General features: G+C 49.2%; 1 protein-coding gene across 4 annotated transcripts; it reads right to left on the reverse strand.

Moving 5' to 3' along the window:
* Window positions 1-510: 510 nt before the first annotated feature.
* Window positions 511-27,932, reverse strand: TOP1MT (DNA topoisomerase I mitochondrial). Of its 4 annotated transcripts, XM_058830055.1 has the most exons (16): window positions 27,822-27,883; window positions 27,636-27,692; window positions 26,471-26,586; window positions 25,131-25,252; window positions 24,502-24,624; window positions 23,969-24,156; window positions 23,075-23,219; window positions 22,181-22,324; window positions 21,514-21,699; window positions 20,958-21,026; window positions 19,718-19,832; window positions 19,121-19,248; window positions 18,345-18,439; window positions 17,747-17,896; window positions 2,703-2,822; window positions 511-1,850 (listed from the first exon to the last, which is right to left on the reverse strand). In XM_058830055.1, the coding sequence occupies exons 4-16, from the start codon at window positions 25,194-25,196 to the stop codon at window positions 1,631-1,633; spliced, it is 1,749 nt and encodes a 582-aa protein (XP_058686038.1). In that variant the 5' UTR covers window positions 25,197-25,252; window positions 26,471-26,586; window positions 27,636-27,692; window positions 27,822-27,883; the 3' UTR covers window positions 511-1,630. The 4 variants fall into 4 exon arrangements, with proteins under 4 accessions (XP_058686038.1, XP_058686037.1, XP_058686040.1 ...); XM_058830054.1 differs by lacking the exon at window positions 27,636-27,692 and having other exon boundaries at window positions 27,745-27,932; XM_058830057.1 differs by lacking the exons at window positions 511-1,850; window positions 2,703-2,822; window positions 27,636-27,692 and adding an exon at window positions 12,855-13,263 and having other exon boundaries at window positions 27,745-27,932.
* Between the last annotated feature and the right edge of the window lie 34 nt (window positions 27,933-27,966).

A 27,966-nucleotide genomic window follows, 5' to 3' on the forward strand; every position in this document is an offset into this window, starting at 1 on the left:
TGGGAAGAAATCGTCTAACCTTATCAGCCCCAGGCTGCAGCCCGAGGCAGCCCTGCTCAGCACAGCTCAAAGCCCCTTTTGTCCCCGTTGTTTACCAGGCTTGGGTTGGAAGCACAACACAGAGCGTCATCCCTTGGCTGAGGAATGTTTTGCAGATTTGGGAGCTTTGACTCGAGTTAAAGCACTCCCATGATTTTTCCAGAGCAAAATTCCTCCAAAAAGTGTTGTTTAGGAGAAAGGAGAGGCACTCAGAGCACATCTGGCAATGAAAAACCTCTGTTGTCTTGTCGTTGTTTATTTTTCCAGCCCCTTTTTACCCTCGTTTCTCTGCAGCCTCTGGAAACGTCTCTGTCAAATATTTTCTCTCTCTGGATTCTCTGTTTTCCCAACAAACCTCTCCAAGCTTCCTCAGCAGCTCGACCCAAATGCTGCAAATGCTTTTCATTGAAAAATGAGGGGAAGCGAAGGAGGAGGCATTGATTTCTTCTCTCTGGCGCCCAGGACCTGAGGGAACAACTGGAGATGAGTCTGGGAAGGTTTGGCTGGATTTTAGGAGAAGGTTCTTCATCCAGAGGGTCTTGGAGCACTGGAACTCCCCAGGGAAGTGGTCAGAGCACCAAGCCTGACAGAATTCCAGAAGCTCTTGGAAAAAGCTCTCAAGGTGGGATTGTTGGGGTTGTCCCCTGCAGGACCAGGAGCTGGACTTTGATGACCTTTGTGGATCCCTTCCAACTCAGGATATTCCATGATTACCCTGCTTTGGAGGATGTCTGAGGAAAAGGTGAATTAATGGATTGCTGGAAGACACAATTCCAAGTGGAATTGTGAATCCAGGGAGCTGCTGGCCCTGGGTGAGGTGGTGTGGCTCCAACAACAGCAAAGCAATGTGAAGGATGGGATTCCCATGGATGATGGAAGTGGAGGCGGGGACAGATGTGCGGATAAGAGGGGTTGTTATTTTTGCCCAGGATTTTCCACTCTGTGGCTCCAACTGAACCCAAAATAGGATTAAATTCCAGGAGAAACCCCTCTGGAGATGCAGGAAGTGCAAAAGGAGCATGTCCCTCCCAAAGCTGCAGAACAGAGCACGACAAGACAGACATCGAGGGGCTGGATGGTGTCCAGAGAAAGGAATGGAGCTGGAGAAGGGTCTGGAGCACCAGGAGGGGCTGAGGGAGCTGGGAAAGGGGCTCAGCCTGGAGAAAAGGAGGCCAGGGGGGACCTTTTGGCCCTGCAGAACTCCCTGAAAAGAGGGGGCAGCTAGGGGTGGGTCAGGCTCTGCTCCAGGGAACGAAGGACAGGATGAGAGGAAACGCCCTCAAGAGGTACCAGGGAAGGTTCAGGCTGGACATCAGGAAGAATTTCTTCGCAGAAAGCGTGGTCAGGCATTGGAAGGGGCTGCCCAGGGAGCTGCTGCAGTCCCCATCCCTGGAGACATCCAAGGAACGCCTGGAGGTGGCACTCAGAGCTCTGGTGGGGATGCTGGAGCCAGAGAGCTCAGGGTTGAGAAGGAAGTGAGAAGGAGGTTGGGAGACACCACAGGACAAGACGGTGACAACAATGCTTTATCTATTCCTCGTGTCTGATGTCCACACCCTCCTGGGGGAATCTGGCCAAGCTCTTCAGTCCTTCAGGGTCCATTTCCTTCCATCAGGAAGCTGAAGAAGGGCACGGAACGGGACCCCCAGCACCTCACGGGCGAGCCAGCCGGGGCCCCGGGCACGCACTCAGGTTGCACAGGAAGCTTTGGCAGCAGTAGGAGGTGTAGGTGACCAGGCCCAGGAGGAAGTTGTGGTGTGGGCAGGTGCTGGAGCACTTCTTGGTGATCCTCTTCCACAGGGACAAAACGCCTGGCCCAGAGAAGGGAGAAAGAGAGGATTAGCAATGGGGTTTGTTGAGTGATCCTTGTGCAGGATGGGCTTGGGTTGATGAGTCCCATTGTCCCCCCAACAGCCCAGGAATTTTCGGTGACCTCCTACACAAGGAATTTGATATCCGTGCTAGGCATCCAGCACTTCCCAGCATGGATCCTCATACCAAAACTTTTTTAGGTGTACGATGACAGCGTTCATTCCTGGATTTAAATTGCATTTCCAGGCTTTTCCATTTGAGGGAAATAATTCTGTTTCCCTCTATATCTGGCTTGGATCAGAAATAGTGTGACCACCAAGGACCAGGGAAGTGATTTTTCCCCTTTCTTGTCACTGGTCACAGGCCACACCTGAAATCTTGGGATTGGTTTTTGGGCCCTCATGGCAACAAAGAAATTGAGCGTGTCCAGAGAAGGGAATGGAGCTGAGGAAGGCTCTGGAGCCCAAAGAGAGCCCGAGGGAGCTGGGAAAGGGGCTCAGTCTGGAGAAAAGGAGGCTCAGGGGGGACCTTCTGGCTCTGCACAACTCCCTGAGGTTGGGGTCAGGCTCTGCTCCCAGGGAACAAGGAATCAAGGTTCAAATTTATTTATTCTTCCTCCGAAGGATCCTTCTTCTCCCAGTGTCCCCTCATTTTCAACACAGAAATAAAACAACAGCTAGAGGACAATCTCAGCGTGTGATGGAGAGAAGGACTTCAAACTTCCAGGATTGCCAGGCTGGGTTAGGAAGGGCTCCACCTCCCACTTCCCAATGACTCCTCAGCCCACCACAAATCCAGACCTCACCTCCCATCCCTGAATCCCCATGAGGGGATCCAGAGCCAGCACCTACCGATTCCTACGGAGGCCACGTTGGTGACGCAGTACTCGTCCTTCTCCGAGCACTTCTCGGCCTTCAGGCAGCTCCAGTTGCTTTGTTCCCAGTTGCAGGTGTAGCAGTACAGGGCATTTGCTGCGGGAAGAGACACAAAACAGGGAAGAGGGTGATAGAATCGTCTTGTGCCAGCCAGAGGGAGGCCAGGAGGAGCAGGGCAGGGATTGTCACTCTGTGCCAGGCACCGGTGAGGCCGTGCCTCAAATCCTGTGTCCAGGTTTGTCCCCTCATGGCTTTGAGGGGCTGGAGCACGTCCAGAGAAGGGAATGGAGCTGGGGAAGGGTCTGGAGCACCAGGAGCTGCTGAGGGAGCTGGGAAAGCGGCTCAGCCTGGAGAAAAGGAGGCTCAGGGGGGACCTTTTGGCTCTCCATGACTCCCTGACAGGAGGGGACAGCCAGGGGTGGGCTGGGCTCTGCTCCCAGGGAACAAGGGGCAGGATGAGAAGAAAAGGTCTCAAACTACACCAGGGGAGGCTCAGGTTGGACATCAGGAAGAACTTCTTCATGGAAAGGGTGGTTCGGCATCGGAATGGGCTGCCCAGGGAGATGGAGGAGTCCCTGGAGGTATCCAAGGAATGCCTGGACGTGGCACTCAGAGCTCTGGTGGTGATCAAAGGTTGGACCTGATGATCTTGGAGGTCTTTTCCAACCTAAATGATTCTGGGATTCTGTGAAATGCCAGCAGCAAAAATTATCCCCTGCTTATCATGGAATCTCAAATATGCAAGGTGCAGGTCTGATAAAAGCCATGGAGCTGAAAGACCCAATCCACCCTTCCAATGCCACATCCAGCCTGGCCCTGGACACTTCCAGGGATCCAGGGGCAGCCACAGCTTCCCTGGGCAACCTGTGCCAGGGCCTCACCACCCTCACAGGGAAGAATTTTTTCCCATATATCCAACCTAAATTTCCCCTCCTTCAATCTGATAGGCCGAAGGCACCAAGTTTGATGTGATGCTTGGAGCAGGGAAGGGCAGAGACTCCTGGAGGAGTTTCCAAGGATGTCCCAAGGCCTGGGGTCACTTTTTATACTTGCTGGGGACTATTAAATTGTAGCCTAATTAGGCAGAAAGCACTGGCAGCTGAAGAGGATTAATTGGGACCTCCACGGCTTAGAAAAGTCAGGCTCCCACGCCTTTGTCTTTGGGTGGGACATCAGTGCCCCCCAAAAGAAATCCAGAACCTGGTTTAAGGGACAAAGAAGATGAGGAGAAGGATTTCTTACTCTTTGCTGTGAGAATTCAGCCCTAAGACACATGCAGTGAATGCTTAATTTTTACTGCCTGGATAATCCAATGTGGATTAGGCCAGGCTTCATTTTGGCACTGAGGACAACCTCCCTGTCTCCCGGGCCTTGTTAACGCTTGGAAATCTGTCAGGATCACTGTTCTGGTGAGTGAACAAAGCTAAATAGCAGAAAGGTATTCTTAGGCCACAATGAGCCAGAAATAACTATTCCAAGGAATTCTTTTTCTGCACCAGACGTGTGGCACAGTTCCAAGCACTGGCAAAGCCTGTCCCACTCTCCAAAATAAGGATAAGGTTTATTCTCTCTGGTCTACAGAGGATAAAGGATCATATTCCTTAAAAAAGGCTCTGATTTAATTTACCACCTCTCCGTGAAATAAAAAGCACCATCTATAACACAATTACTATGTAAATACCTACCACCATTAATTAATTCAGACTACATCCCAATTTCTCCCTAATTCCCTGATTTTTTCCAAAAACCTCTGAAGTCAGCAAGCTGTGGGGTCTTGGAGATGGGTAGAAACAACTGCACAGGGCCAGATGTTGGAGGTGTGGCCCTCGTGGGCCAGGAACACTGAGAATTGTGCTGTCTTCATCAAAATTTAGAAAAAACTGCAGCCTTGCACCCCCCTGACAGGAAAACACCCTGGAAAGCCTCCCAAAGGCAGACCAGTGGGAACTGCCTCCTTTTTTCTGTCTCGTTTCCATAAAAATCCAGCAGGACGGGGAAATTTCCTGTCCGAAAATAAACTTTTCACACACCCAGACGGAGATTCTAGATAAAAACCCCCAAAACAAGCGCTGTGTCCATTACCTGTGTCCATTCCAAGAGCTGAGGAGCTCTCTCCCGTGATTTCTTCCCCTGGATATGAGGCATTCCTACCTTTAAAACACTCAGCTGTACTTTATCTAGGAGCAAACCTCACCTTGAGCTGCAAATAGGACCAAAGCCAGCACCACAAGGAGGGAGAACTTCATCTTCTCCCGGTCGTCTCCGCAGCCCAGGAAAAGCACCCTCACCTGGGGACAGGATATAAATCTTCCCTGCCTTTGGACAGAGTGATGAGGAAGCCAACAATTTGGAAAGAGTGGGCAGGGATCATGGATTAGATGAGAGGCCAAGAATGCAGGTGGGTTGTTTTCTCACCTCAGCATTGCCTTCAGGCTGGGCTGGTGATTCCAAGGAGCAGTGAAAGCACTCTGGGAATTCACACCATTTATTTGGATTAATCCTTTAATTCCTCTCTGGTCAGCAGTGCTGCTGGTGTTTGGGTGGGGGTTTTGTTCTGATCATCGCGTCTGTGGCCAGATTATTTCCTTTTCTCCAAGGAAAATGGGAATAAGTGACATAAATTAATGGAATTGTCTGGGTGGGTTATGTCAAGTCCATTTCCAGGGTTAGGAGAACTCCCAACATTTGCAGTCAGGGTAAACCAAGCTGGATATTCACAGGGACAGGAAATGCATAATTTGGTTACCTACAAAGTCTGAAATCATAAAATCATCGAATGGTTTGGGCTGGAATGGACCTTAAAGACGATCTCATTCCCACCCCCTGCCAGGGACAGGGACACCTTGCAGGTGCCTCCAAGCCCCATCCAACCTGGCTTTGAACAATTCCAGCAAGGGTTAAAAATATCTTTGTCCCCTTTTCCATGGAGCATCCGATTTCTAGTCTTGCTCAATACCAGTCAGACAAAAATGTTCTCAGCCTTTACAATTTCTCTGCATGAAAGGGGTGGAGCTGGAGCTGATAACTTCAGCTTCCACCTGACTGCCTGTCCCGCTTGTGCTTCCAAGGAAAGAGCTATCAGGATGTTTAGTGCTGGAACATCAGCAGACATCTCCATGAATCACCAAGCCACCAAGGACCAGAGAAGGTGAAGCAGGAGGAGCCCCTTGGAGTGAAGGCGCTTGGGCAATCAGGTGTCTGCTTATTCCTTCCTTCTCCATCCTGTGGGAAAAGAGAGCGGAGACTGACACAGCCTGGGATTTAGGAGATGGAAAAGCAGAAGGGGCAGAGCGCCCAAAAACATGTGGAAGATGGATGTGGGTTAAAATGATTGAGGGTCAGCATGATTTTCTTGGCAGGAGCCAAGTGAGATGAGCAAAATTCCCTGGAACAGAGGAGATGCTCATCCAAGACATTCAGAGTGTCCAGGGGGATCAATCACTGACCACAGTGAAGGCCCTGTTAACACTTGGAAATCTGCCAGGATCACTCAGCCAGAGGAAGTTCAAAGAAACACCAAAACCCACCACATCTTCCTTTTCAAGGAAACAAAAGCCGGGAGAAATCTTGTTGAGAGCTTTTTTTTTAATGCTCAATCCACAGATATTTTGGAGGTTTCTGACACCACAGACTCCGCTGACGTAAAACTGGATCAACAGGATGGGGAAGTCAGCCCTGACAACCCCAGGAGCAGCAGCCATTCCTCTCCCATGGATCTACACCTGGGTGTGGAGGGTATAAACCACATCTCTTGCCCAAGAGATGACGCCGTGCCAGGCTCGGGGACTGCGTGCCCCGGGAATGCCGGAGGAGGTGTGTCAGTGCCACCAGGTGTCACAAGGCAGTGACCAAAGGGCAGGACCTGTTCCAGGGAATAAGGATTGGCCAGCCTGATTCATCATGGCATCAGGGGTGACTCTCTGGGGGAGTCTGGAAGCCTGGGAAGCCAAGGCTCAGCATCCTGCAGCAGTGGGAGCACACTGGAAAAGCTCTGTCCTCCTGTTTTCACCAGTTTTGACTGTTTGGGGGTTTTTTTTGAGGAAAAAAAAAAGGAAAAATAATTGTGTTACTCTTCAGTATGATCAGGATTGTGGACTCCCCACCCCTAGAAGTGTTCAAGGCCGGGTGGGATGGGGCTTGGAGCAACCTGGGATAGTGGAAAGTGTCACTGCCCATGGCAGGGGGTTGAAACAAGTGGGTCTTTGAGTTCCCTTTTAACCCAAACCATTCCATGATTAACATCTATTCCCTCAGTTCCAAGGACTGATGGCACAAATATCTCCTGCCTGACATAGATCCAGAGAGAAATCACCAAGTCCAAGGATTCAAATCTGCTCCTCGCTGTCAGCCAGAAGAGGATCTCCAAGGCCATGGGAAGTGGTCCACCACAGCTCCACTGGCAGGAGCGGTTTGAGGGACAAGTGGGATGATGGACAAAAGTACACGATGGGTCAATTCCCATTTTGGGGGTTGCTGGTGGCCCACTGAGCCAGATTTTTGGGAAGTTACCATCCCAGCCTCGGATGATGTGTGAGGTGTGGCACTGCCATGGCTGGAATTTCCTCAGGAGCCTCAGGATGGTGGTGCCACCCTGGCTGGCCAACACATGGGAGCACGGAAGGCTTGGCTGGGTCAGGGCAAAGATCTGGAATAAAGTTGTCCCAGCATCCATGGGCTACAGCTGTGGCAGAAAATTCAGCTTTTCCAGGACCATCTCCAGCACAGAGGCCAAGAGATGGATATCAGTCTCTTGGGAATAATCCCTCCTCTGTTTTATTCCAGGTATTCCAGGGTGTAATGATGGTTGATCCATCCTAGAACCTTGCCTGGGAACGTGCCAACAATTAAACCCATTCATTAAATGTTGTGGATGTTGTTCCAGGCCAGGGATGTTCCTAGCAACTGTTTATTTCCCCATCCCAGGTTCATCCTTGGAGATCAGGCCCTTGCAGGCATTTGAATCACATCCTTCAGGATGAGAACTCAATCCTGGATTTTACTCTTGGCTCTGGAACACTGCACTGCACGCCTGTGTTGGAGCCACGGGAATGTGGCTTTGTTGGCCTGGCCTCTGGAATGTTCTGTCTGTTGAGTGTTCCTGGATGTAGAACAGAGACTGGAAGTCAAGGAACAGGGATCTGCTCATTTTTTTGGGAGCCTTATACTGAGCTCTTCTCAAAACTGGCCTCAGAAAAGTATCAACACAAACCCAGTGATGAGGAAGGACAGAAACATCATAGATTGGCCTCATGGGGTCTATCCCTGTTATATGTCCTGAAGTTTTTACCCACTCAGCTTCCCTGTGGTCAGAGGGTGACACACCTGATCCCTTCTCAGGTGGCATCTCAGAAAATTCCCAGATAATTCCATCTATCCCTCTCTTCTGCCATTCCCCACCCAGTCCTAGTGCATCAGAGATTACAAGATGGAATTGGTTCTCAGCTCCAGGGATATTCCAGCCCTAAATAAAACCCACTGAAGCAATTGCAGAGTCTTGCTTCCCTACCCTTCATTTTTTTGTGATGTTTTTGAGGGAGAAGGAAGCCAAATATTCCGAAAATTCCATTTACCAGGAATGACTTTGAAGGACACATGGCCCTGGGAGAAGAGGAACTGTGTGTGTTGAGCACCTCCTGGATGAGTGACAGCTCCAGCTCTTCCCTTCCTCGACTCAGTGACAGTGAAGTGATTTTCCCTCCCTCCTTTTTCCATCCCTTCTCCACAGGGATTTCTCTGTGCTGATCCTGCAAGGCTCATTCTTTGCACCCTGCCTGGTTGTGACCTGGTAAAAATCAGGACACCAAGGTGATCTGTCACCACCATGCCCCTGACATGGACCTGGCCTCACCTCAGACCCTCACAGGCGCTCAGATTCCAGGGAAAACAAGAGGAGCTTTGAGTTCACCCCACACAGACTTTGTACATCAAATTATGGAAGGACTTGATCCTTGTGGCTGCTCCTACCAATCTCCCACACTTCTCCCCATTCCTGGGTGCTTCCACGGGGAAGAGACACTCAGGATCAGGAACCAAGTGTGGGTAACCCAGGGCTGGGATACACCAAGGTGCTGAAATCCTGAGAATTTTCCCTTTGGCTTCCTCTCTTCTAAGCAGGGCAGGGAAATGGTGCCCCAGGGCCATCCCAAATCCCTGGTTATGGATATTACCTGATTTTATGGTGTCTCTGGGGCTCCTGTATTGCCCAAATCCCAGCTGGATCCGGATGAAGTCACAGAAAGGATTACACCTGTAACTGGGGACATTAATTGGGGGATCCAACAGCCCTTGGAGCTTCCCTGGGGCTGGAATCACTGCAGAAGAGCTGCCATGGAATCTATACCAATAATAGATGGAAAATCCATGCACAATTCCAAGGGCTATGGAACAGCTGTCCACACTTTTTAATTGTTAATGTGTTCCTCAGCCTGGCTTTGACCTGACCAAGTAGGACCATCCCTGAAAAACTCATATCCAAAATCCTGGACCTTCTCCAGAGAGGACACTGGAACAATACCACTGGAGCTGTAAATCCATTATTTTTAAAAGACTTTTTTCCCCCATAAACCTTCTGAAATTTCCATCTGGCTGAGACACGCAGAGAGCTGGGGCTGTGCTGATACGGATTGGATCTTCCTCCTACTCACTTCCATTTGTTTTATTCCCTGTGTAATTCCATGAACAACCTGTTCCCAACCACCAGCCCTGCTGTGAGTCAGCTGTCTATAAAAAGAGAATAAACAATAAACATATTGGAATTGTTTTTTTTTTTAAATGGTAGATGCAGAGGGAATGTTTATATGAGCTATGGGGGAAAAAATTCTTCCCTGTGAGGATGGTGAGGCCCTGGCACAGGTTGTCCATGTAAGTTAGAATCCCTGGAAGTGTCCATCCAGGTTGGATGTAGCTTGGAGAAACTCTGGATAAGTGGAAGGCGTGTCCATGCACAGAGGATGAAACAAGATGAGCTTTAAGGTCTTTTCCAACCCCAAACCATTCCATGATTCTGAGGAATCAAGCTGGGACAAGAAGCTTACAAAGGCATTTCAAATACTCAGGCCAGATTTTTTTGGGAGCTGTGACAGCAGGAAGGAGAAGGAAAACCAAACTCCAGCCCAGCTCTTAATAATATATCCTTTTCTACTGACTTCCTAAATACCCCAGGATGAGGATTCCTGGATTTCTGTGGTGCTGCATCCCGCCAGGAGAAACCACTCTGTGAAAACTAGGACCCCAGTTCTGATTGTCCACATGGGGTCAATCCTGGAGCCTTGGGAAGAGCCTGTTCCCAAAATCCACAGAAATCCATGTGGATTTCTCTCCTGTGACTCCATAGAATATCCTAAAGTGGAAATGGATTTCGAGGATCATCCGAGTCCTGCCTGCTTCAGGAAAATAAAGACTAATCCTATGCAGAACAACAGGGGGAAATCTGGATAGAGGCTTTTCTGTGAATTTTAATTCCTGTTTGAAGACAACTCATAGAATCATGGAATGGTTTATGTTGGACGGGACTTTGAAGATTATCTCAATCCAACCCCCTGCCATGGACAAGGACACTTTCCACTATCCCAGATCATTGTTCAGACTGGCCTTGGACACTTCCAGGGATCCAGGGGCAGTCACAGCTTCTCTGGGCACCCTGTGCCAGGGCCTCATCTCATCCAATCATTCCATACCTGCCCTTCTCTCCCATTCCACATTTCCCCTCCTCAAGATCTCCAAGCCAGAATTTCCCTGTTCCGTGTCCTTGGATCAGAGGCACAAATCTTTCGTCCTGTGCTGAATTATGGCTTGGTACTGCTATTTATACAAATCTACAGCTGCTCCACACAAAGCTAAACAAAAGCAGAGCTAATTAGCCAGAGACACTTGGTCAATTAGGAAAATTGCTTTTCCCACTCAGACAAGATTAAAAAAAAACCCAAAAGCCGCAGGCAAGACAAGGTTTTGACAGGTCAAGGCAAACTCAGTCTGACCAAATCTAAGAAGCCTCAATCATGGAAAAATTTGTGTTGTGAAAGACCTTAAAGATCACCCAGTTTCACCCCTGCCATGGATACATGGGAACACTATCCCAGGTTGTTCCAAGCCCTGGCCAACCTGGCCTTGGACAATTCCAGGGATCCAGGGGCAGCCACAGCTCCTCTAGGAATTCCATTCCAGGGCCTCACCACCATCACAGCCAAGAATTCCTTCCTAATATCCCATCTATCCCTGCCCTCTGGCAGTGGGAAGCCATTCCCTGTGTCCTGTCACTCCATCCCTTGTCCCAAGTCCCTCTCCAGCTCTCCTGGAGCCCCTTTAGGCACTGGAAGGGGCTCTGAGGTCTCCCTGGATCCTTCCCTTCTCCAGGCTGGACATTCCCAGCTCTCCCAGCCTGGCTCCAGAGCAGAGGGACTCCAACCCTTGGAGCATTTCCATGGCCTCCTTTGGATCTGCTCCACATCCTTCTGATTCCAGATCTGGGCACAGTGCTCCAGGTGGGTCTCACCTGAGTGGGGCAGAGGAGTATCCATAGAAAATACCAAATTAAAGGGATAATGAACAAACCTGCCTTGGATTCAAAGAGGAACACCTGGACTGAACAATTCTCTTTTCTATTTCTGGAATTTTATCTCCTGCTTTTGTCATTTTTGTGGTATTGTTTTATTTTTTCCCCAGCACACAGGAGGGCCCTGTGAGGATGACCCAGCACAGCCCCTTGGAGGAGCTCTGTCAAATATGAGAACACAGAGGAAAATCAAACAAATAAATAAAAAAATAAATATAACTTTTTTTTTTAATCACAAAATGGAGCCAGGGTTTATGCAGCCTCAGTTCAGACAGGTTTTTGCTGAAAGGGCCACACTCCGAAGCCTGCCCAAATGGCTGGAGGAAAAAGAGAATGAAATTATGGCTATAGCCATCCAGTAGAGGGTCCCACAGGCAAAGGAAGAGAAGCCAAATTTAAAAAAAAAAAGGGATTGTGCTGAGTTCCTGAGCTTGGAAGGGCAGCCAGACCTTCTGGGTCCAGTTTATCTCCCCTCACCACTCCCAGCCCCAGCAGAATTTGGGTTTGAGGATGTTTGAGTTCATTCTATGCCTGTTTCTGTCAGAAATCCAGTGCTGGATCCAGGGACGCACAGGAGAGGGGTGGAGGTGGAGATTTAATCCCTCCAGGGCTGCTTCCTGCACCAGGAATGAGCTGTGGGAAAATCACAATCTGTTTCTGCCTGGGGGACAGCCCAGATTGCAACTGGAGCCCCAATTAAAGCTGGCTGAGTTAATTGCCACCCCATTCTCCTCCACTTTGGGAAATCCAGCCTTCAGAAGCAGAAAATCCCAAAGAACCTTGAGAAAGAGATGGAAGAGATTCCACAGAATGAGCTCGTTCAACTCGAAGTGACCCTGGGAAGGGGATTGGAGACTTCCTTGTTGTCCCTTCCTGCCAGGAAAATTGTCTGCCCTGTTTCCAAGAGGAGAGGCAGCCTGAATGCCACCCACTCACCTGGAAATGCGGCATTTTTTTGGGAAGGAATCAGCTGTCTGCCTCCTGCAACACAGGGCAATCCCAGGGAACCTCTGGAAGTTCCTACAGTCTGGAGAGATGGCACATCACTTGGAAGAGGTATTTTGTTTTGCAAGGACTGGGGGAATGGCTTCCCACTCCCAAAGGGCAGGGGTGGATAGGATATTGGAAAAGAATTCTTCACCGTGAAGGTGGTGAGGCCCTGGAATGGAATTCCCAGAGCAGCTGTGGCTGCCACATCCCTGGAAGTGTTCAAGGCCAGGTTGGATGGGGCTTGGAACAAGCTCCTCCACGGCAGGGGGACGGAATTCCATGATCTTGAAGGTCCTTTCCAACACAAACCAATCCAGGATTCCACGATCCCTCTTCCTTCCAGGCTCAAGGCAGCAGAAGGAATTTAGGAGCCTCACTGCAGCTGGGAGAGCCTTTCTCCCAAGGCTTTATTCCTGAGCCAAGCCAATCAAATCATAATTGCAACTTAATCCCAACTCGGATTAAGAACATTAATGAAATAATTTATTGGGATTTCTCCTGCCCCAGCCTGCAATGGCTCAGGAAAAAAAGTCTGGAGAAGCCAATCTCAGAGCTTTGGACAACTCAGCTGAGCTTTTCCTGATTCTTTATTTTGTTCTGAGTAACAGAGGTGTCCACTGGCAAAAAATAGGGATAGGACGAGCCAGGCTGGATGTTACCCACTCATTCCTTGTGGGAGACCCAGGATGTGCAGCCATCCTCACCCCAGAGCCAGCATCAGCTCTCCTTCAACGGCTACAAACCTGAGATCCTGGAGTTTCATCCTTGGAATCCTTTCCACTGCCCCTCATTAACCAGTTCTTCAGTTTATCCCAAGGATCCCATTTCTCCCAGCTTGCTTTCCTTGGCATCAGCACTTCCAACCATGTACCTCTGGAATTCAGGCTGATTTTCCATCCATCTGAGCCTGGCTGAGTGTGAAGGGACAGGAATCCAGGGAGCTCTTCCAGCACATGTTTTATTTATGCCAAACCACAGCCATGCTCTTGTCTCTCACTAAAAAAGGTTGGAAGAGGAAACACCTCCATTCACCGAGTTCAGAGAGAGCAGCCACAACCTCAAATATCCTTCCCCTTTCCTCTCAAGCTAACAAAACATTCCCTTGAAAGTTTCTGTTCTGTATTTCCCATTTTTTTCCCCCCTCATTTTTGCAGCATCAGACCTCACGAGGAGAAAGGCAGGGAGGAAAATCCCTCTGGAAATCCTTCACCTTTTTCTTCCTCAAAACCCCACAGGGGTTTCCCACGCTGCCAGGCCAGAGGTGGGTGGTTTTCCCTTCATCCCATCACTCCAGGGACTGGATGCAAGGGAGAAACAGCAGCAAATGCTCCATCACCTCCCCTTCCCTCTCAGCACCAATTAAGATAAGGAGAGATGGAATTTTGGCTGATTTAAGTTTGAAGGCCTGTCGTTTAGCAGATGAGAGAGCAGCCAAGCAGAGCTGATGAGTTCCCTTCCCCAGAGTGGCTGAGTCACCATTCCTGGAGGGATGTAAAAGACATGGAAATTCGGCACTTGGGGACATTGTCTTGTGGTGAATGCAGCAATTAACAGTTGCACTTGATGAACTTAAAGGGCTTTTCCAACATAAAGGATTCCATGATTTAGATCATCTGGTGGGCCAGGAGGGCAGGAGAGGAGCCCTGCCAACCTGAAACTATGGAATGTGGCTCTGGAAAACAGGAGGCTGATGGGGTTTTTTTTCATCCATGAGGACCAAAAATCTGTTGGACACAGAGAGACGTGGGAAGGCTCATGATGTGCACAGCTCTGGCCAATGGATTTTGTTCCCAAATTTCCAGGATGCTGATACCGAAGCAAGGATGGATCCCACTGGAGCTTCCAGCTGCTCAAACAGCTCCAGGAGGAAGAGGAAGAGTTTGTAGAGCCCCCAGCCATCCTCAGACAGGGGCAGCAGAGGCAGTGAATCCAGCTCTGGGATCATCAGCACAAGGATCTGGAGCTGCTGGAGCAAGTCCAGAGGAGGCCACAGAGATGATCCAAGGGCTCTGCTGTGGGGCCAGGATGGGAGAGCTGGGAATGTCCAACCTGGAGAACAAAAGGCTCCAGGGACACCTCAGAGCTCATTCCAGCATGTGAAGGGGCTCCAGGAGAGCTGGAGAGGGACTTGGGACAAGGGATGGAGGGACAGGACACAGGGAATGGCTTCCCACTGCCAGAGGGCAGGGATGGATGGGATATGAGGAAGAATTCTTCCCTGGGAGGGTGGTGAGGCCCTGGAACAGGTTGCCAAGAGAAGCTGTGGCTGCCCCTGGAAGTGTCCAAGGCCAGGCTGGACAGGGCTTGGAACAACCTGGGATAGTGGAATGTGTCCCTGCCCATGGCAGGGGATTGAACTCCATGATTTTTAAGATCTTTTCCAACCCAAACAATTCCATGATTCCTTGATTTTAAGTTCCAAGTCCCAGAACTTGGGGCTAAACGATCCCACGGAACAGGACAGGCTGAAGATGGATGGAGTTGCTGCCTTTAACAGGGACAATTATGGAGCTGTGTCCAAGGATAATCCGTCTCTGCACAAAGGACAAGCAGCTGCTTCCAAGACACAGCAAGGGAAACTCCAAAAACTCCAACCAGACATAGGGAAGGAAAAGCTTTGCCAGGGCAGTGATTCATTTCCAAAACAATGACCCTGAGAGACGGCAGAGGAATCTCCCTTCCACAGAAACATTGAAATTAAAACCCTGAATGACCCAGCCAGAGCTGAGTCTCTTTTGAGAGGGTTGAACTCCAGCCCTCCAGAGACCCTCCCAACCCTGCATTTCTGGGAAGAGTCTGGGACAGAGCAGCAGATACCAGAGCAAGACAAGAGGAACTTCTCACCCCTTTCTCCCACCCCTAAATTTATCTTCTCCAACAGCTCCTCCATCAACACTGCCCAGGGCCATCAATGTAGGACATCCCGAGGCTGCAGAATGGGAACAAAATTCCCAGCCCTCACATGATGTTTTTTTGGATTTTTCCATTTGTTTGGGAGGGGTTTTTTTGTTTATTAAAGATTATTATGTACCTAGAACACCCCTGAACTGATCCAGTACCAGCCTGAACAGTCATCTTTGTCCCTGGTAGATTTTTGGGGAGCTCTCCTCCCACCCACAGCAATAAAAAAAAAGGCATTTATGAAAAGCAACTTAGGCAACCAAGAAGTCACAGGGGAAGGTGTCATCTCTGGTTTTGTCACAAACCACAAGTTCCCCTTTTTAAATAAAATGGGGAAGTCATCACAATGGAAAAAATGCTAAACTTTTGACTTTGAATTTCACCAAATGCTGTCATGATCTTGGGTTACCAAAGCCATCAAACACAGGTTTTGCTCTGCCTACATCATCATAGAAAGCTGGAAAAGACCTTTAGGATCATCAAGTCCAACCACCACGTTCATCACTAAACCATATTTTCAAATGCCATTTCCAGAAGTTTCTTTGAGCACTTCCAGGGATAAAGATTTCAAGAAAACACTGGAAAAATGGAGAAGAACCCATGCCTGGAAGGGCCAAAGTGAGGAGGGGTCATCTGAGCACATCAGCATTGCTTGGAGCCACCAAATAACCCCAAATTATTGGGGTGGGAGAGGGATGCTCCTCTCTGGGACAGGAGTATGAGCCTGCTCCACGGGGTTCTGAGCAGTAGGAAAAGCTCCTGGACATTGGGCCATGGGAAATGTCTATGGAATATTGCCAGAAACACTTGGGAGTCCTGCAGGAAAAACAGGGTGAGGATGGACATGACCATCTGGGACAGCAACAACCCAGCCTTTCTGGAATTACTCCTTTATTTTATAGGAGCCCTGAGTGGTTTGGATTGAAAGGAACCTTAAAGCTCATCCATGTGCAGGGACATCTCCCGATATCCCAGGTTGCTCCAAGCGCCCCACCCAACCTGGCCTTGGAAACTTCCAGGGATGCAACACCCAGAACCACACACGGAATGAGTTTCAGAAAGCCTCCAGTCATGGATACTCAGAAAAAAAATAAACCACTCCCAGTTTTAATGAAATGCATTCCAAGACCTCCATTTCCAACCAAAACAGCAACAATTTCAACAGGAGAATGAGTGGAAATAAACACATGGGAGGCACCAGGAGCTTTGGAATACAGAGCCCTGGACAGCAGCCCTGAGGTGCCAGAGGGTTTTCCTGCCAATGCAACAGTTTGCTCACACCTGGGATTCTCTGGGATGTGGGAATTCTGCCAGGAATGTGCTGATACTGCCTTTTTTGGGATGTGGAAAGCAGCCAGTCCAGCAGCAAACTCAACCAGTTTATGCTGTTAATCCCTGCCCGCTCCATTCCCAGCTGGAGTGGGAAGGATGATGCCAAAGGTGCCATCCCAACACGGGAGCAACTCCAGGAATACTGGTCATGCATCTCACAGAGCCTGGCCCAGCATTATCCCATTTCCTAGGAGATTCCCCATTTCCTAAACCTCTGTCTGGACAGTTCAGTTCCTGCTCTGGATACAGGAGCTGAGCCAGAGCCAAGTGAAGAAAATAAGGAAATACACATGGACATCAAGCGAGATGTCCTCTCCCAGACAAAAATTTAAACCACATGGGGCTTAAAATACACTTCGCTCACGACCAAAATTCAGGTGAATTTTAACCCCCTGCAACGTGAAACTGCTTTTAAATCCAGCATCTTTTCCCTTCTGCCTCCTCCTGACATGACACAAATTCCCTCCCATGTTTTTTCCATTTAATATCCCTGCAATTGCACAACTTTCTCCTCTCCTGGAGGTGAAAGGGCACAAAGTCCTCCAAAATGTAAAACCCTGAGATTTTTGACTTTCTCCCCAGTGTATCCCTAACCCAATCCTGGGTTTTATATTGCAGTTCCCCGTTTTTCTGCTGTCTTGTTGATCAGCTCTTATTAAGGCTCTTATTTAATCTCCTTCCAAGACTCCAGAGGAAGAAAGAAAAAAATCCCAAGTACTTGGCAGCTCTGAACATGAATTAAGAGCTCCCAAAGTCCAAAATCCCAATCAGAAATACCTGTTTCAACTGCAAATCCAGGTGTTTGGTTTTCCACACAAAATACAAAAGGCACCACATTCAGACAACCCTCAGCCCCCAGCAGAAGCAAATTAGAAAACAAAATAAAAAAAGCTTCCCAGCAGCACCAAATGAGCAGGATTTGGGATTTAACATGGAAGGCACCAGCTCAGAATTCAAAGTCCTCGCCAGCCATGTCGATGGCCCAGGCAAACTTCTCCCTCTGGGTCTTGTTGTAGATCTTCTCGATAGGAATCCCAAATTTCTTGCACCTGTGCAAACCACAAGACACCAGTGGGGACCAGTTATCCCGCAGCCTCCTTCCTACTGCACCTCTGGAAGTGTCCAAGGCCAGGTTGGATGGGGCGTGGAGCAACCTGGAACAGTGGGAGGTGTCCCTGCCCATTGCTCACCACAAATTTTAAGGTCCTTTCCAGCCCCATCCCATGATTTCACGCCCGCGATTTACCAAGCCACGCTAATCCTGGGGTCCAGGTAATTCAGCTTGGATGTGCCCAGAGCTATTTGCTTGTTCTCCTCCTTGTCCGTGGCCTGGATGTTCAGCTTGGCCAATTGCTCCTCCAGCCTCTTCAACAGCTTCTTCTTCTTCTCCACATTGCTGAGGGCAGAGAAGGAACAACACAATGTCCCAAAGCCCAGAAATTCCCTGGAATGGCAGAGTCCAAGGGGCCTTTCAGCACTAACCCATTTCTCAAGGGCTTGGATCTGGTGAGGTGCTTTTTTAATATTAAAATTAACAATAAGAAATGGAATTTCCACCACCAAAGGTGGGCAAACAAAATCCAGCATCCTGGAATGGGTTGCCCAGAGGAGCTGTGGCTGTCCCATCCCTGGAAGTGTCCAAGGCCAGGTTGGACAGAGTTTGGAGCAACCTGGGAGAGTAGGAGGTGTCCCTGAAGGGAACCATCCACAAGATCTTGATCATCTTCCAAACTTTCATGGGATAAGAAGGACCCAATCCCAAACACGGGCATTTCTGTTCTGACAGGATCCATGAGTCCTCTGGATCCCTCTTCAAGGGGGGATTCCAAGGAAAAGCCACTCACTCTTCTGCTTTGGCATCCTTTTTGTCTTTAAACTCATCTTCAGCTTTTTTCAGTTCTTCCTGGGCTTCCTCCACTTGTTTCTTCTTGGCATCGATCTGTGGAAGTGAAAAAGTCAGACAACACTTCCAACCTCCCTGAAAGTTTCAGTTTCCTCCCTCTTTTCCTTCACACACCATTCCTCAATTTCTTACCAACCCTACTTCCCCATTTTTCCCTGCAGCATTTTATGGGCTCAAACATTTTTTTAGCATCTTGTAAAATATCATCCCAGCCCAGGTGCCACAAATGCTTGGAGCTCCTAAATCTGTTCATCTTCTGCACCTGCCTGAGACTGAGGGACTTGTGACAGCACCAGAGCCCTCAGAAAAGCCCCAGTCCATCAATAGGCTGTGAGCAAAACCTGAGGACAATTAAAAGTGGTAATTTATGATATTTTCAAGCTCTCCTCCTACAAGAAAAGACAGGAAAACTGATTTCCCTGATCTTGATCCAACTGGGACAGAGCTGCCATCACAAAATGCCCCCAGGTTGGCTTGACAACAGAGTGATGAAAAATGCTCCAAATTCATAAAAACTCACCCAAATTCTGTGCCAAGCAGCTTCCTCCAGCATTTGAGGTCACCACATCCCTCCCCACCCCTGGGTTGCAATCCACTATTCCCAGGACATTCCCTGATGTTCTTGACCAAGGTGATTCCTTCAGACATCACCCCAGCCCAAAAATAAAACTCAGAGGGCAGATTAGGTCTGGGACCTCTCAGCTGGGTCTGTCTCACCTTTTCCTGGAGGACTTGCATGGATCTGGCAAAGGTCTTTGGTACGGACCTCTGATGGTTGCACAGGATGGCCACGGCTCGGTTGGCCCGGTTGTAGGACAGGAGTTTTCCTGCAACGTTGTCTTCAGCTGGAAAGAAATGAAAACTTCACTCTGACTCCATTCCAGGAGTCGGGAAAAGCAGGGAATACAGCAGAAGGAAAGGCAAACAAGTTGCCATCGCATTCTCTCTCCAGGGAGAGCAATAATGGCTGTGGGAATTGGGGAAGGACAACTGAGCATCACAATCTGATGCTGTGACTCATCCCTCACATACCCAAGGAGGCAGAAATAGCGCAACCAACCAGCAACACAGGGGAAAGAGGGGAAAATATTCCCATCCTGGCCATCAGAGCATCCCTGAATTCACCGTTTCTCACTTACCAACATCCCTGACTTGCTGCTCACCCCCATTTGTTACTCCCACCCCTCTGTGTGAAGCGTCACCTGCCCAGGTGGGACATGGGCAGTTTTAGGGATCCCAAGAATGGACATTCCTGAGCCCACCACGCTCTTATGGTCCCCCCCATGCTCTGCCAACACAACCACTGGAACTCACCATTGGTGAGGGCCTTGAGCTGCTCCTGCAGGGTGATGGAAGCGTTGTAGGTCCTGAAGACTTTGGCCGTCAAACCATCCATGAGGTGCTGGAGGTGTTTGTTCAGGAAGTTTGTCTGGAGGAGGGAAAAGAGGGAAAAGTGAAAGGGAACTCACAGCAGGAGCTCTAGTGACAGGAAAAGGAGGAATGGCTTCAAACTGACAAAGGGTTTGATAAGATATTGGGAAGGAGTTCTTCCCTGCGAGGCCCTGGAATGGAATTCCCACAGAAGCTGTGGCTGTCCCATCCCTGGAATTGTTCAAGGTTGGATGGAGCTTGGAGCAACCTGGCATAGTGGAAGGTGTCCCTGCCCATGGCAAGGATTCAGAACTTGACAGTCCTTGGGATCCCTTCCTACCCAAACCACTCTATGATTCCACAAAGGAATAGAACAAGCAGAAGCCAGGACAAATCTCTTCTTAGACCATTTTCTGCCCAAGCCACCAAAATTAGTCATTAACAAAAAAATTAAATCCTGCAGCTTGTAGAGATACTTGTGGGGTCAGGTCATCATCTACCCAACACTGTTCTAAAATTCCACCTAAATCCACCAAAAAAAAAAAAATAAAAATCTTTCTGGAAGTCAACAATTTCTGCCCATCCACATCCAAGAGGACAGACATAAGCACCTGAGGACATGGTTTAGTAGTGGACCTGGCAGTGCTGGGTTAATGCTCGGATGTGGTGATCTTAGAGGTCTTTTCCAAACAATCATTCTTCATCTCACACCCAATATCACATCCCTGCTCTGCAGAGAACGTGGGTCTGCTCATCAAACCCACATCCCATCCCAAGGAAGGCGAAGGAGGCAGTTTTTCCAGGAGAGAAGGCAGCATGTCCCTCCAGCAGCCTCTCCCACTTCTGTGGAGCCCTAATGAGGCGCAAAAGCATCAAAAAGCTGAGGTCTGGTACCTCCAGTAATTCCCCAAAATGTGGGCAGACCTTCCCAGGCTACAAAAAGCCCAAGTGGGTGAGTTGGAGGAGGGAAGGAGCAGGAATCCAGCTCCTCAGCAGGGACACTCCAGAGTGCAGAAAGAGGCTGGAAAACCTACAGGGTGTTCAGACAGTGACAATGGTGTCCCCCTGGAGAGCCAAGAGGTTAAATAAGGCAAAGGGATGACCACCAAAGGTGGCCAAGGGTGTCATAGTTTGGCTTCAGGGCCACCAGTACAGTTTGGAAAGCTTCAAGGTGACAACTCACAGAGAGCTGGTCAAAGAGGTCATCGCTGGGGTCCTTGTTCTTCATGAACAGCTGCAGGTTCTTGAACACCTGAGGAGGAGGAAAGGACAGCCCCCGTCAGGGCCAAGGAATGAATTGCTCCCAGACATCTCCCTCATCTCTCTCTCTTCCTCCAGATGGACTCTGATTCACCCTTGTGTTGGCACATCCCACCAACCTTCCCAACTTCAAGGTGCCACTGGGTGTTCCCCCCTCCACATTTCCCATCTCTGACATTCCAGTTTCTCCACAAACACCATTAAAATCTTCTTTCCCGTGGGCAAAGGAAAATCATTCAATATAAATGGAGACATCTCAAGTCCTGATGCTCATGAGATAATTGAGGATGCTCCAGCAAGAGGTGGGACTTCTCCCTCGTGGTTCATAGGGTAGAACAACCTTGGAAGTCCTATCCCAAAATTTCTCCTGTTCTCCAGGGTTAAAGCACACCTTGGTAGCAGGTTTTGGATGGAAATTTGGGACTGATAAACACCGAGGGAATCCAGATAACCAAGCACTTCCTTTAATCCCCACTCACCTGCTTTTCCACGGACACTTTGTTGTAGTAACGGATGGAGTCTTTCCCAAGGAAGTCGAACTCTACCACGTGCTCCTGCCCATCCAGCTGGGGGTGCAGCTGGATGTGCTCCACGCGCAGGGAGCAGCAGCCAACTGTGTCCGCCGTCTCCCCTTCCTCCTTCTCGTTCCCAGCTCGCAGGGCCAGCTGGAAGGAAATAAGGAGTCATCCATCCCATGCCATTCCGCCTCAATCCCCCTTTCCCTGGTTGTTAAAGTGGATTGGGACTAGAGGAGATCTGACCATCTCCATCTATGGATTCATAGAAGGATTTGGAAGGGACCTTCAAGATCACTTGGTTCCAACCCCCTGCAGTGGGGGTCTCACTAGAGACTATTTTCATCTTCCACACATCTGGAAATATTTGAATCCAGGCTGGATGGGGCTTGGAGCCACCTGGTCAAGTGGAAGGTGTCCCCGCCCACGGGAGAGGGTTGGAATGAGATGATCTTGAAGGTCCCATCCAACCAAACCATTCCAGGATTCCATAATGATCCCTAGATTCTGCATATGGAGCCACCCTGGGTGGCAGAACCAGCAAACGCCAGAAGCTGCACAGTGGGGTGGATCGGGGAAGTGAATTCCCAACTTCCACGTGGATGGGGAACTGGGGTGAGGCTGTGGATACCTTATCAATGAAGTAGAGGGCCACTGCTCTTTGCCTTTTCTTTATCTCCTTGGACTTCCAGTCTCTTCTGTATTGAGCCCGGATTGTGTGGACAACATCCTTCAGGCGCCGAGCCACCTCGTATTTCTGCCAGTCCTTCTCCCCCTGGAATGGGAAGCCAGGACATTTCCCGTTCCATGCCCCATCTTTATTCTACCCCTACCTGCTCTGGTCAAATCCTGCTCTAGAAACACCTCCAGCATCTAAATCCTGCTCAAACCTCATTGTTTTCTTGGGGAAAATGCGTGAAGGGAATAAACTGGAAAAGAAACAGTCCATCCAGGGTTTCTGTGCCCTCTGCTGGCCGTGTTGGATCTGGATCTCAGCCGAGTCAAGGTGTTCTCCACCAGCCAGAGCATGGAAAAAGACCAAGTGGTCAAACCAAACCAACTCCTTGGACACCAGTGTGAACTGACAGAGCACTTGCTCAGTTGTGTCCACCTGGGCAGCATTCCCACTTTCCTTGAGCCCTTGGAAATAGCCTCAAATCCCCTTTCTCTTCCCACAGAGTTCAATCCCATCTCTTCCTACCCTCCACTTCCTGGTATAAATTAACCCAGCTCTGGTCCCTGTGGATCTTCTTAGCCCTTGTGGCTCCTTTCAGCCCCTGACTGGCTTCCAGCAGCCTTCCCTGGACACACACGAGCAACGTGGCCCCAGGATGACTCTGCCAGGAGCAACCCATTCCTTGGGATAAGTTCGATGCCTCACAATCATCTGTCCATTCCCTCTCACACCTTCATTTTGTTTATCCACTTTTAAGAGAAGAGCCAGGAAAAAAAAAAAAAAAATTGTTGCTATTCCACATCCTGTCTTTCCCAGATTTTTTCACCTCACTAAGGGCACCATTCCAACCTTCAGCTTGGAGCTGGGATTCAGCATGATGTACTTCAAGGTGTTCTGGATGTTCTCTGTCCACGAAGCCAGCCAGGTGACCGTGTTGTCAAAGCGCACCTCCTTCCACCTGTGACCTTCCGGGGGCTCAGGAATCTTGGAATCCCTGCGGAGAGAGCAGGATTAGGGCTCTTGGACCATGAAGAACCAAGTTTTCAGTGAGCCAAGGATGGTCACCACACTGAGAAAACATGGAATCCACCTAGAATTACTCCACAACATGGAATTATTAAAGTTGGAGAAGTCCTCCAAGATCGAGTCCAGTCGTGAACCGGCACTGCCACGAGCACCAAACCATGTCCCCAAGTGCCACATCAACACAGCTTTCACATCCCTGCAGGGCTGGTGACCCCACCACTGCCATGAGCAGCCACTTCCAGTGCCTGACAACCCTTTCTGTGGACAAGTTTTCCCTAATGTCCAGCCTAAAGCTCCTCTGGCACAACTTGAGGCCATTTCCTCTTCTATAATTTTTTTTTTTTCTGGAAGAAGAGACCAAGTCCTATGTGGCTCCACCCTCCTGTCAAGGAGTTGTAGAAGGTCCCCCCCCTCTGAGCCTCCTTTTCTCCAGGCTGAGCCCCTCCAGCTCCCTCAGCTGCTCCTGGTGCTCCAGACCCTTCCCACAATCAGGAGTTTATAATTTGGATGCTGGGAACAGGAGGAAAACTTGCTGGACTGATGGGGGATGTTTTAAATCAAGGTCTTCAAATGGGTGGCTTAAGACCAGTCCAGCTCACAGAACTCAGAGGGAAAAAGACTCTCAGGAGATGGAAAACAGGGATTTTAGAAGATGGAAAAACCCCAACTGTGGGCAGAGGAAGCCCCAAGAGCTCAGCGCTTTCAAGGACAGCCCACCTGCTGCAGTTGATGATGACATCTTCGGGCATGATCCTCTTCTTCAGCATCCCCATTTTGGGGTGCTCCCCACGGCCACGGAAGAGCCCTGGAGGTTCTGTTTTGAAGTTGCCAATCTTCTCCCGGTGCCCATCCAGGATGCAGTATCCATATTCCTCCTGGATCTTATCCGCCTCCTCCTTCAGCTTCTGAAACCAGGACACCACAAAAAAAACCCAGAATGGTTTGGACTGGAAAGGATCTTCAACATTCCAGCCAAGAAGTCTAAAGGGCCATCATTCCCTTGGCAAAGTCCACAATCCTCTGGACAGGGAAGGACTCCAAAACATGATCCAAGGATGACTGGCACCCTGCAAAGCCATGGAATGTGCAGGAACTGCTGATAAAATTCAGGAAGAGGGGGGCAATGGCCATGGAGATAAAGCTGGATTAAAGAAGTCCAAGCTCAGGGCACAACACCAGAAAAGACAACAATGAAGAGCCAAAATTCCCAAAACTGGACCCAAAACATGTCACAGGAACCAGTTCCTCACCTGCTTCTCCTCCTTGGGGAGCGCCTTCCGGGCCTCATTTTTGTCCACAAAATATTTGTGGATCTCCCTGAAGTCACATTTTTCCAGGTCCTTGATTATCTCTTGCTCCTCTGAGGTCATTTCCTGGGAAAGAGAGGAGAGGGGCTGGGAAAAGCCAGGAGGCAAAACTAATTCCACATGGAGCTGCTGCTTGTGCCTGTCCTTGGAGAAGGGAATAGAGACCCACATTCCAGTTCTTTGAAAAAAGCCAGTTCAGGGGTGGAAGAACGTAGTACGGAAAAAAAAATCCCCAAACACAACTGCAGGGACAGCACCAAATGTATTTGGGAGGTGTAAACATTCCCTAGAAAGAGTTTTGTGTTGTTCTGGCATCAGAGGTCATTCCTTTGTTGTCCCAAACTGGTTTTGGAGCTGTTTGCAAGATCCACCACCCGTACCCATCACTAAAACTCAGAGGGAGCACAGAAAGCAAATCCCAGCCCAAACCCACAAAAAACAAGGAAATAAATCAGGATTTAGAGCCTCATAATTATAAATAAGGAACAAATCCCCCCATTCCCCCCATCCCACACCTCAGCCTGGGGCTGATGGGTTTGATGGACATCAAGGAGCCCTCCCAGGGAACGTACCTTCCTCCAGTCATGGAAGAAGTTGTTCTGGAAGACCTCCTTGGTGGTGTACTCATGATCCAACATTTTGGCATAAAATGTGGCGATTTCCTCCGTGGCCAGGCTCAGCTTGAAGGGTTTTCCTGGGAAAAGAGAGGCAGGGACACTTTCCACTAGAGCAGCTTGCTCCAAGCCCTGTCCAACCTGGAACACTTCCAGGGGTGGGGCAGCCACAGCTTCTCTGGGCAGAATCTTGGATTATTGCTTAGATTTTTCTAAGGATCTTGGATCACTTCTTGGAGGCAAGGCCACCATCCCCTCCTGAGCTCTGGCTGGAGAAATACAACAAAACCGAGGAATGTCTTGACTCATCCTAGGAATTACTTGGAAATAACTTTTTTTTTAGGAAAAATCCTCTGCAGATGTCCAAGGAATGGTTGATTCCTACTTGAACCACTGGTTTTTGGGATTTCTGGACTGAAGGGAATGGAGCCTTGGAGCAGCCCCATGACAACCCCCACACACCAACTCATCCATGAGCCCTTCCTGCTTGGGGTTGGTGCCAAACACTTTTCCAGCCAAGAACCGTGACAATTTTTAGGGAAAAAGTCAACATCAAAGATCCCAAAGTCACCAGCCCAGATCCACAACACCTCAAAGATCACAGAGAAGGTCTAAAGCCTGTCAAGGCTTCTCCTCATGGAGCCAAAATCCCTGAGAGCCCCATGGATGTCCCAGCAGTGCCCTCCAGTGCTGCCAGGCACCCCCTTGTCCCAAAGTGGCCCTTTTCCTACAAAAAAAATTATGGAAAATCCCAGGGAACTGAGGAACACCGAGGGAATGTGTTTCCATCTCCAGCATCCCTTGGCTGACCCCCCAATGTCCATCTTTCCCCCCTCCCTTTGATCCATCAGAAATGAGCTCAGGGATGAACTGAGAGCAGGGAATGGCAGGAAACTCAGTGGGAATGGCAGGAAAATACGGAGGCAAAATTTGGCTGTTGGATCTGTCCTGCCAGTGACACCCTGAGCTGCTCTAAGGTGATGTGAGGTGACCCTGGGGACACATCAGGATCTTGGAGCAGCCCTGTCAAGTCCTTGGATGTGTCAGTCACTGAGGCCATGGATCAGTAAAATCCCGTTTTTCCAGCTTGTGGGAAAACATGCATGAGCTGACAAAGCTCAAACCCAAAACGCAGCTTAGTGAGAAAAAACAGCCATTAGGATCAGCTCCCCCAAATCCCCGTAATTCCAACCACGTGCAAGATCCTCCAGCTTTAACCCATGGCTTTTCCAATGGGATATTCATCTTCCCTAAGGAGAGGGCACCAGCCCAAGCCCCAGATCCCATCAGAGCCGTACCATCATAATAAAACTGCACATCCTCGGGCAGGGGCTCGTAGAGGGGCACAAAGTAGGGCCCTCGGTGCTCCAGCTGCACCCATTTGACTCCATCTCCCTTCTTCTCCTCTTCCCACCTGGAACAGACACACAGGAATCCGTAAGAATATCCCAAATCTGGCATCTCCCCCCAAGGTCACACTGGGGAAATGATCAGAGCAATGACAGCTGGCCCCAAATCCAAGTGAAATCCCGTTTTTTCTGCTGCTGCCTCAGTTTCCCTGTTTAAAGCAAGGAAAACTGGAATGGAATCCATGAAATCGAGGTGTGGTGACATGGAAGAACTCGGGGAGAGTGAAGAGATCCTAAAAGCCACCTCCTTCCAACCTCTTTCCATGGGCAGGGATGCCTTCCACTAATCCAGGTTGCTCCCATCCAATCCAAGGAATATTCCCAGGGATGGGGCAGCCAGGGCTTCTCTGGGAAACCTGGGCCTCATAAATATTTATAACTTTGATTTTAATGCAAATAAGATCTTAAGGAATCTTCCCCCTGCCGGAGCAAATGGGATTTTAAAGCCACTACAAGTTTTAATTGTGAGGATTTAAAAAAAAAAACAAAAAACAAACAAACAAAAATCAATAAAAATTCCAACAGAATTAAATTTAAAAATTAAAAAAATAACGTCAAAAAAATCCAAGCGGAAAAGCAGGACTCTAAAAAGAGGGATAAAACCACAGGTTAGGGTCAGAGGGAAAAGCGCTGGTGACAGCACCAGCCAGGCTGGCACTGACCCCTTAATCCCAGCATCTTCAGCAAAAAATTAAAAAAAAAAAAAAAAAGAAAAAATAAAATAAAAGCCATGGATTTCTGGGAAAACACAGCAAGATTCCCTACGGAGAAAGCAAAATTCCTGTTTCTCGCTCAGCAGTGCCCCGGAAGTTATTTGTGATTTTTTTTTTTTTCCCCCCCTCCCCATGGGAAGCAGAGCGGAATAAATCCATGGTATCCAAAAGTGCGTTTTGCTATAAAAATAGAGGAAATTAAACAGTCGAGGAAAACCAACACAGTCCAGGAATTTGGGCTGAAAGCATCGGAGAACGGCAGCGCCAGGATCATTTTGCGATCGTCTCTCTTCCCGAAATTCTGGCATCCCAAATCCCTGGAGAGGATCCCTCGCACTCACCTTCCAGAGCCCCCCGAGCCCAGCCAGAGGCCGAGGACGGTGACACACGGGAATTTCCTGATGGAAAATGTAGCCGTGGATGATTTTTTGGGATAGAATTCCTACGTACCAGCCTCTCTCCTCCGTGCCGGGATCCAGCCATTCCGGACAAGGCATTGATTAGGAAAAAAATATATAAAATCCTACTTTTCACGTCACCCTGGATCCTTCAAGGGCCACCTCAAAGCTCCTGGTATCCTTAGATATCCCTGTCTGGGATAATGGCTCCTCCCAGATCAGGCTTTGCTACAGGGTCCCAAAAAGCATCCCAAAAATCCTCCCGCCCTGTCCC

Source organism: Poecile atricapillus, chromosome 2, assembly GCF_030490865.1.
Source record: "Poecile atricapillus isolate bPoeAtr1 chromosome 2, bPoeAtr1.hap1, whole genome shotgun sequence".
In the NCBI taxonomy this organism is placed as follows: Eukaryota; Metazoa; Chordata; class Aves; order Passeriformes; family Paridae; genus Poecile; species Poecile atricapillus.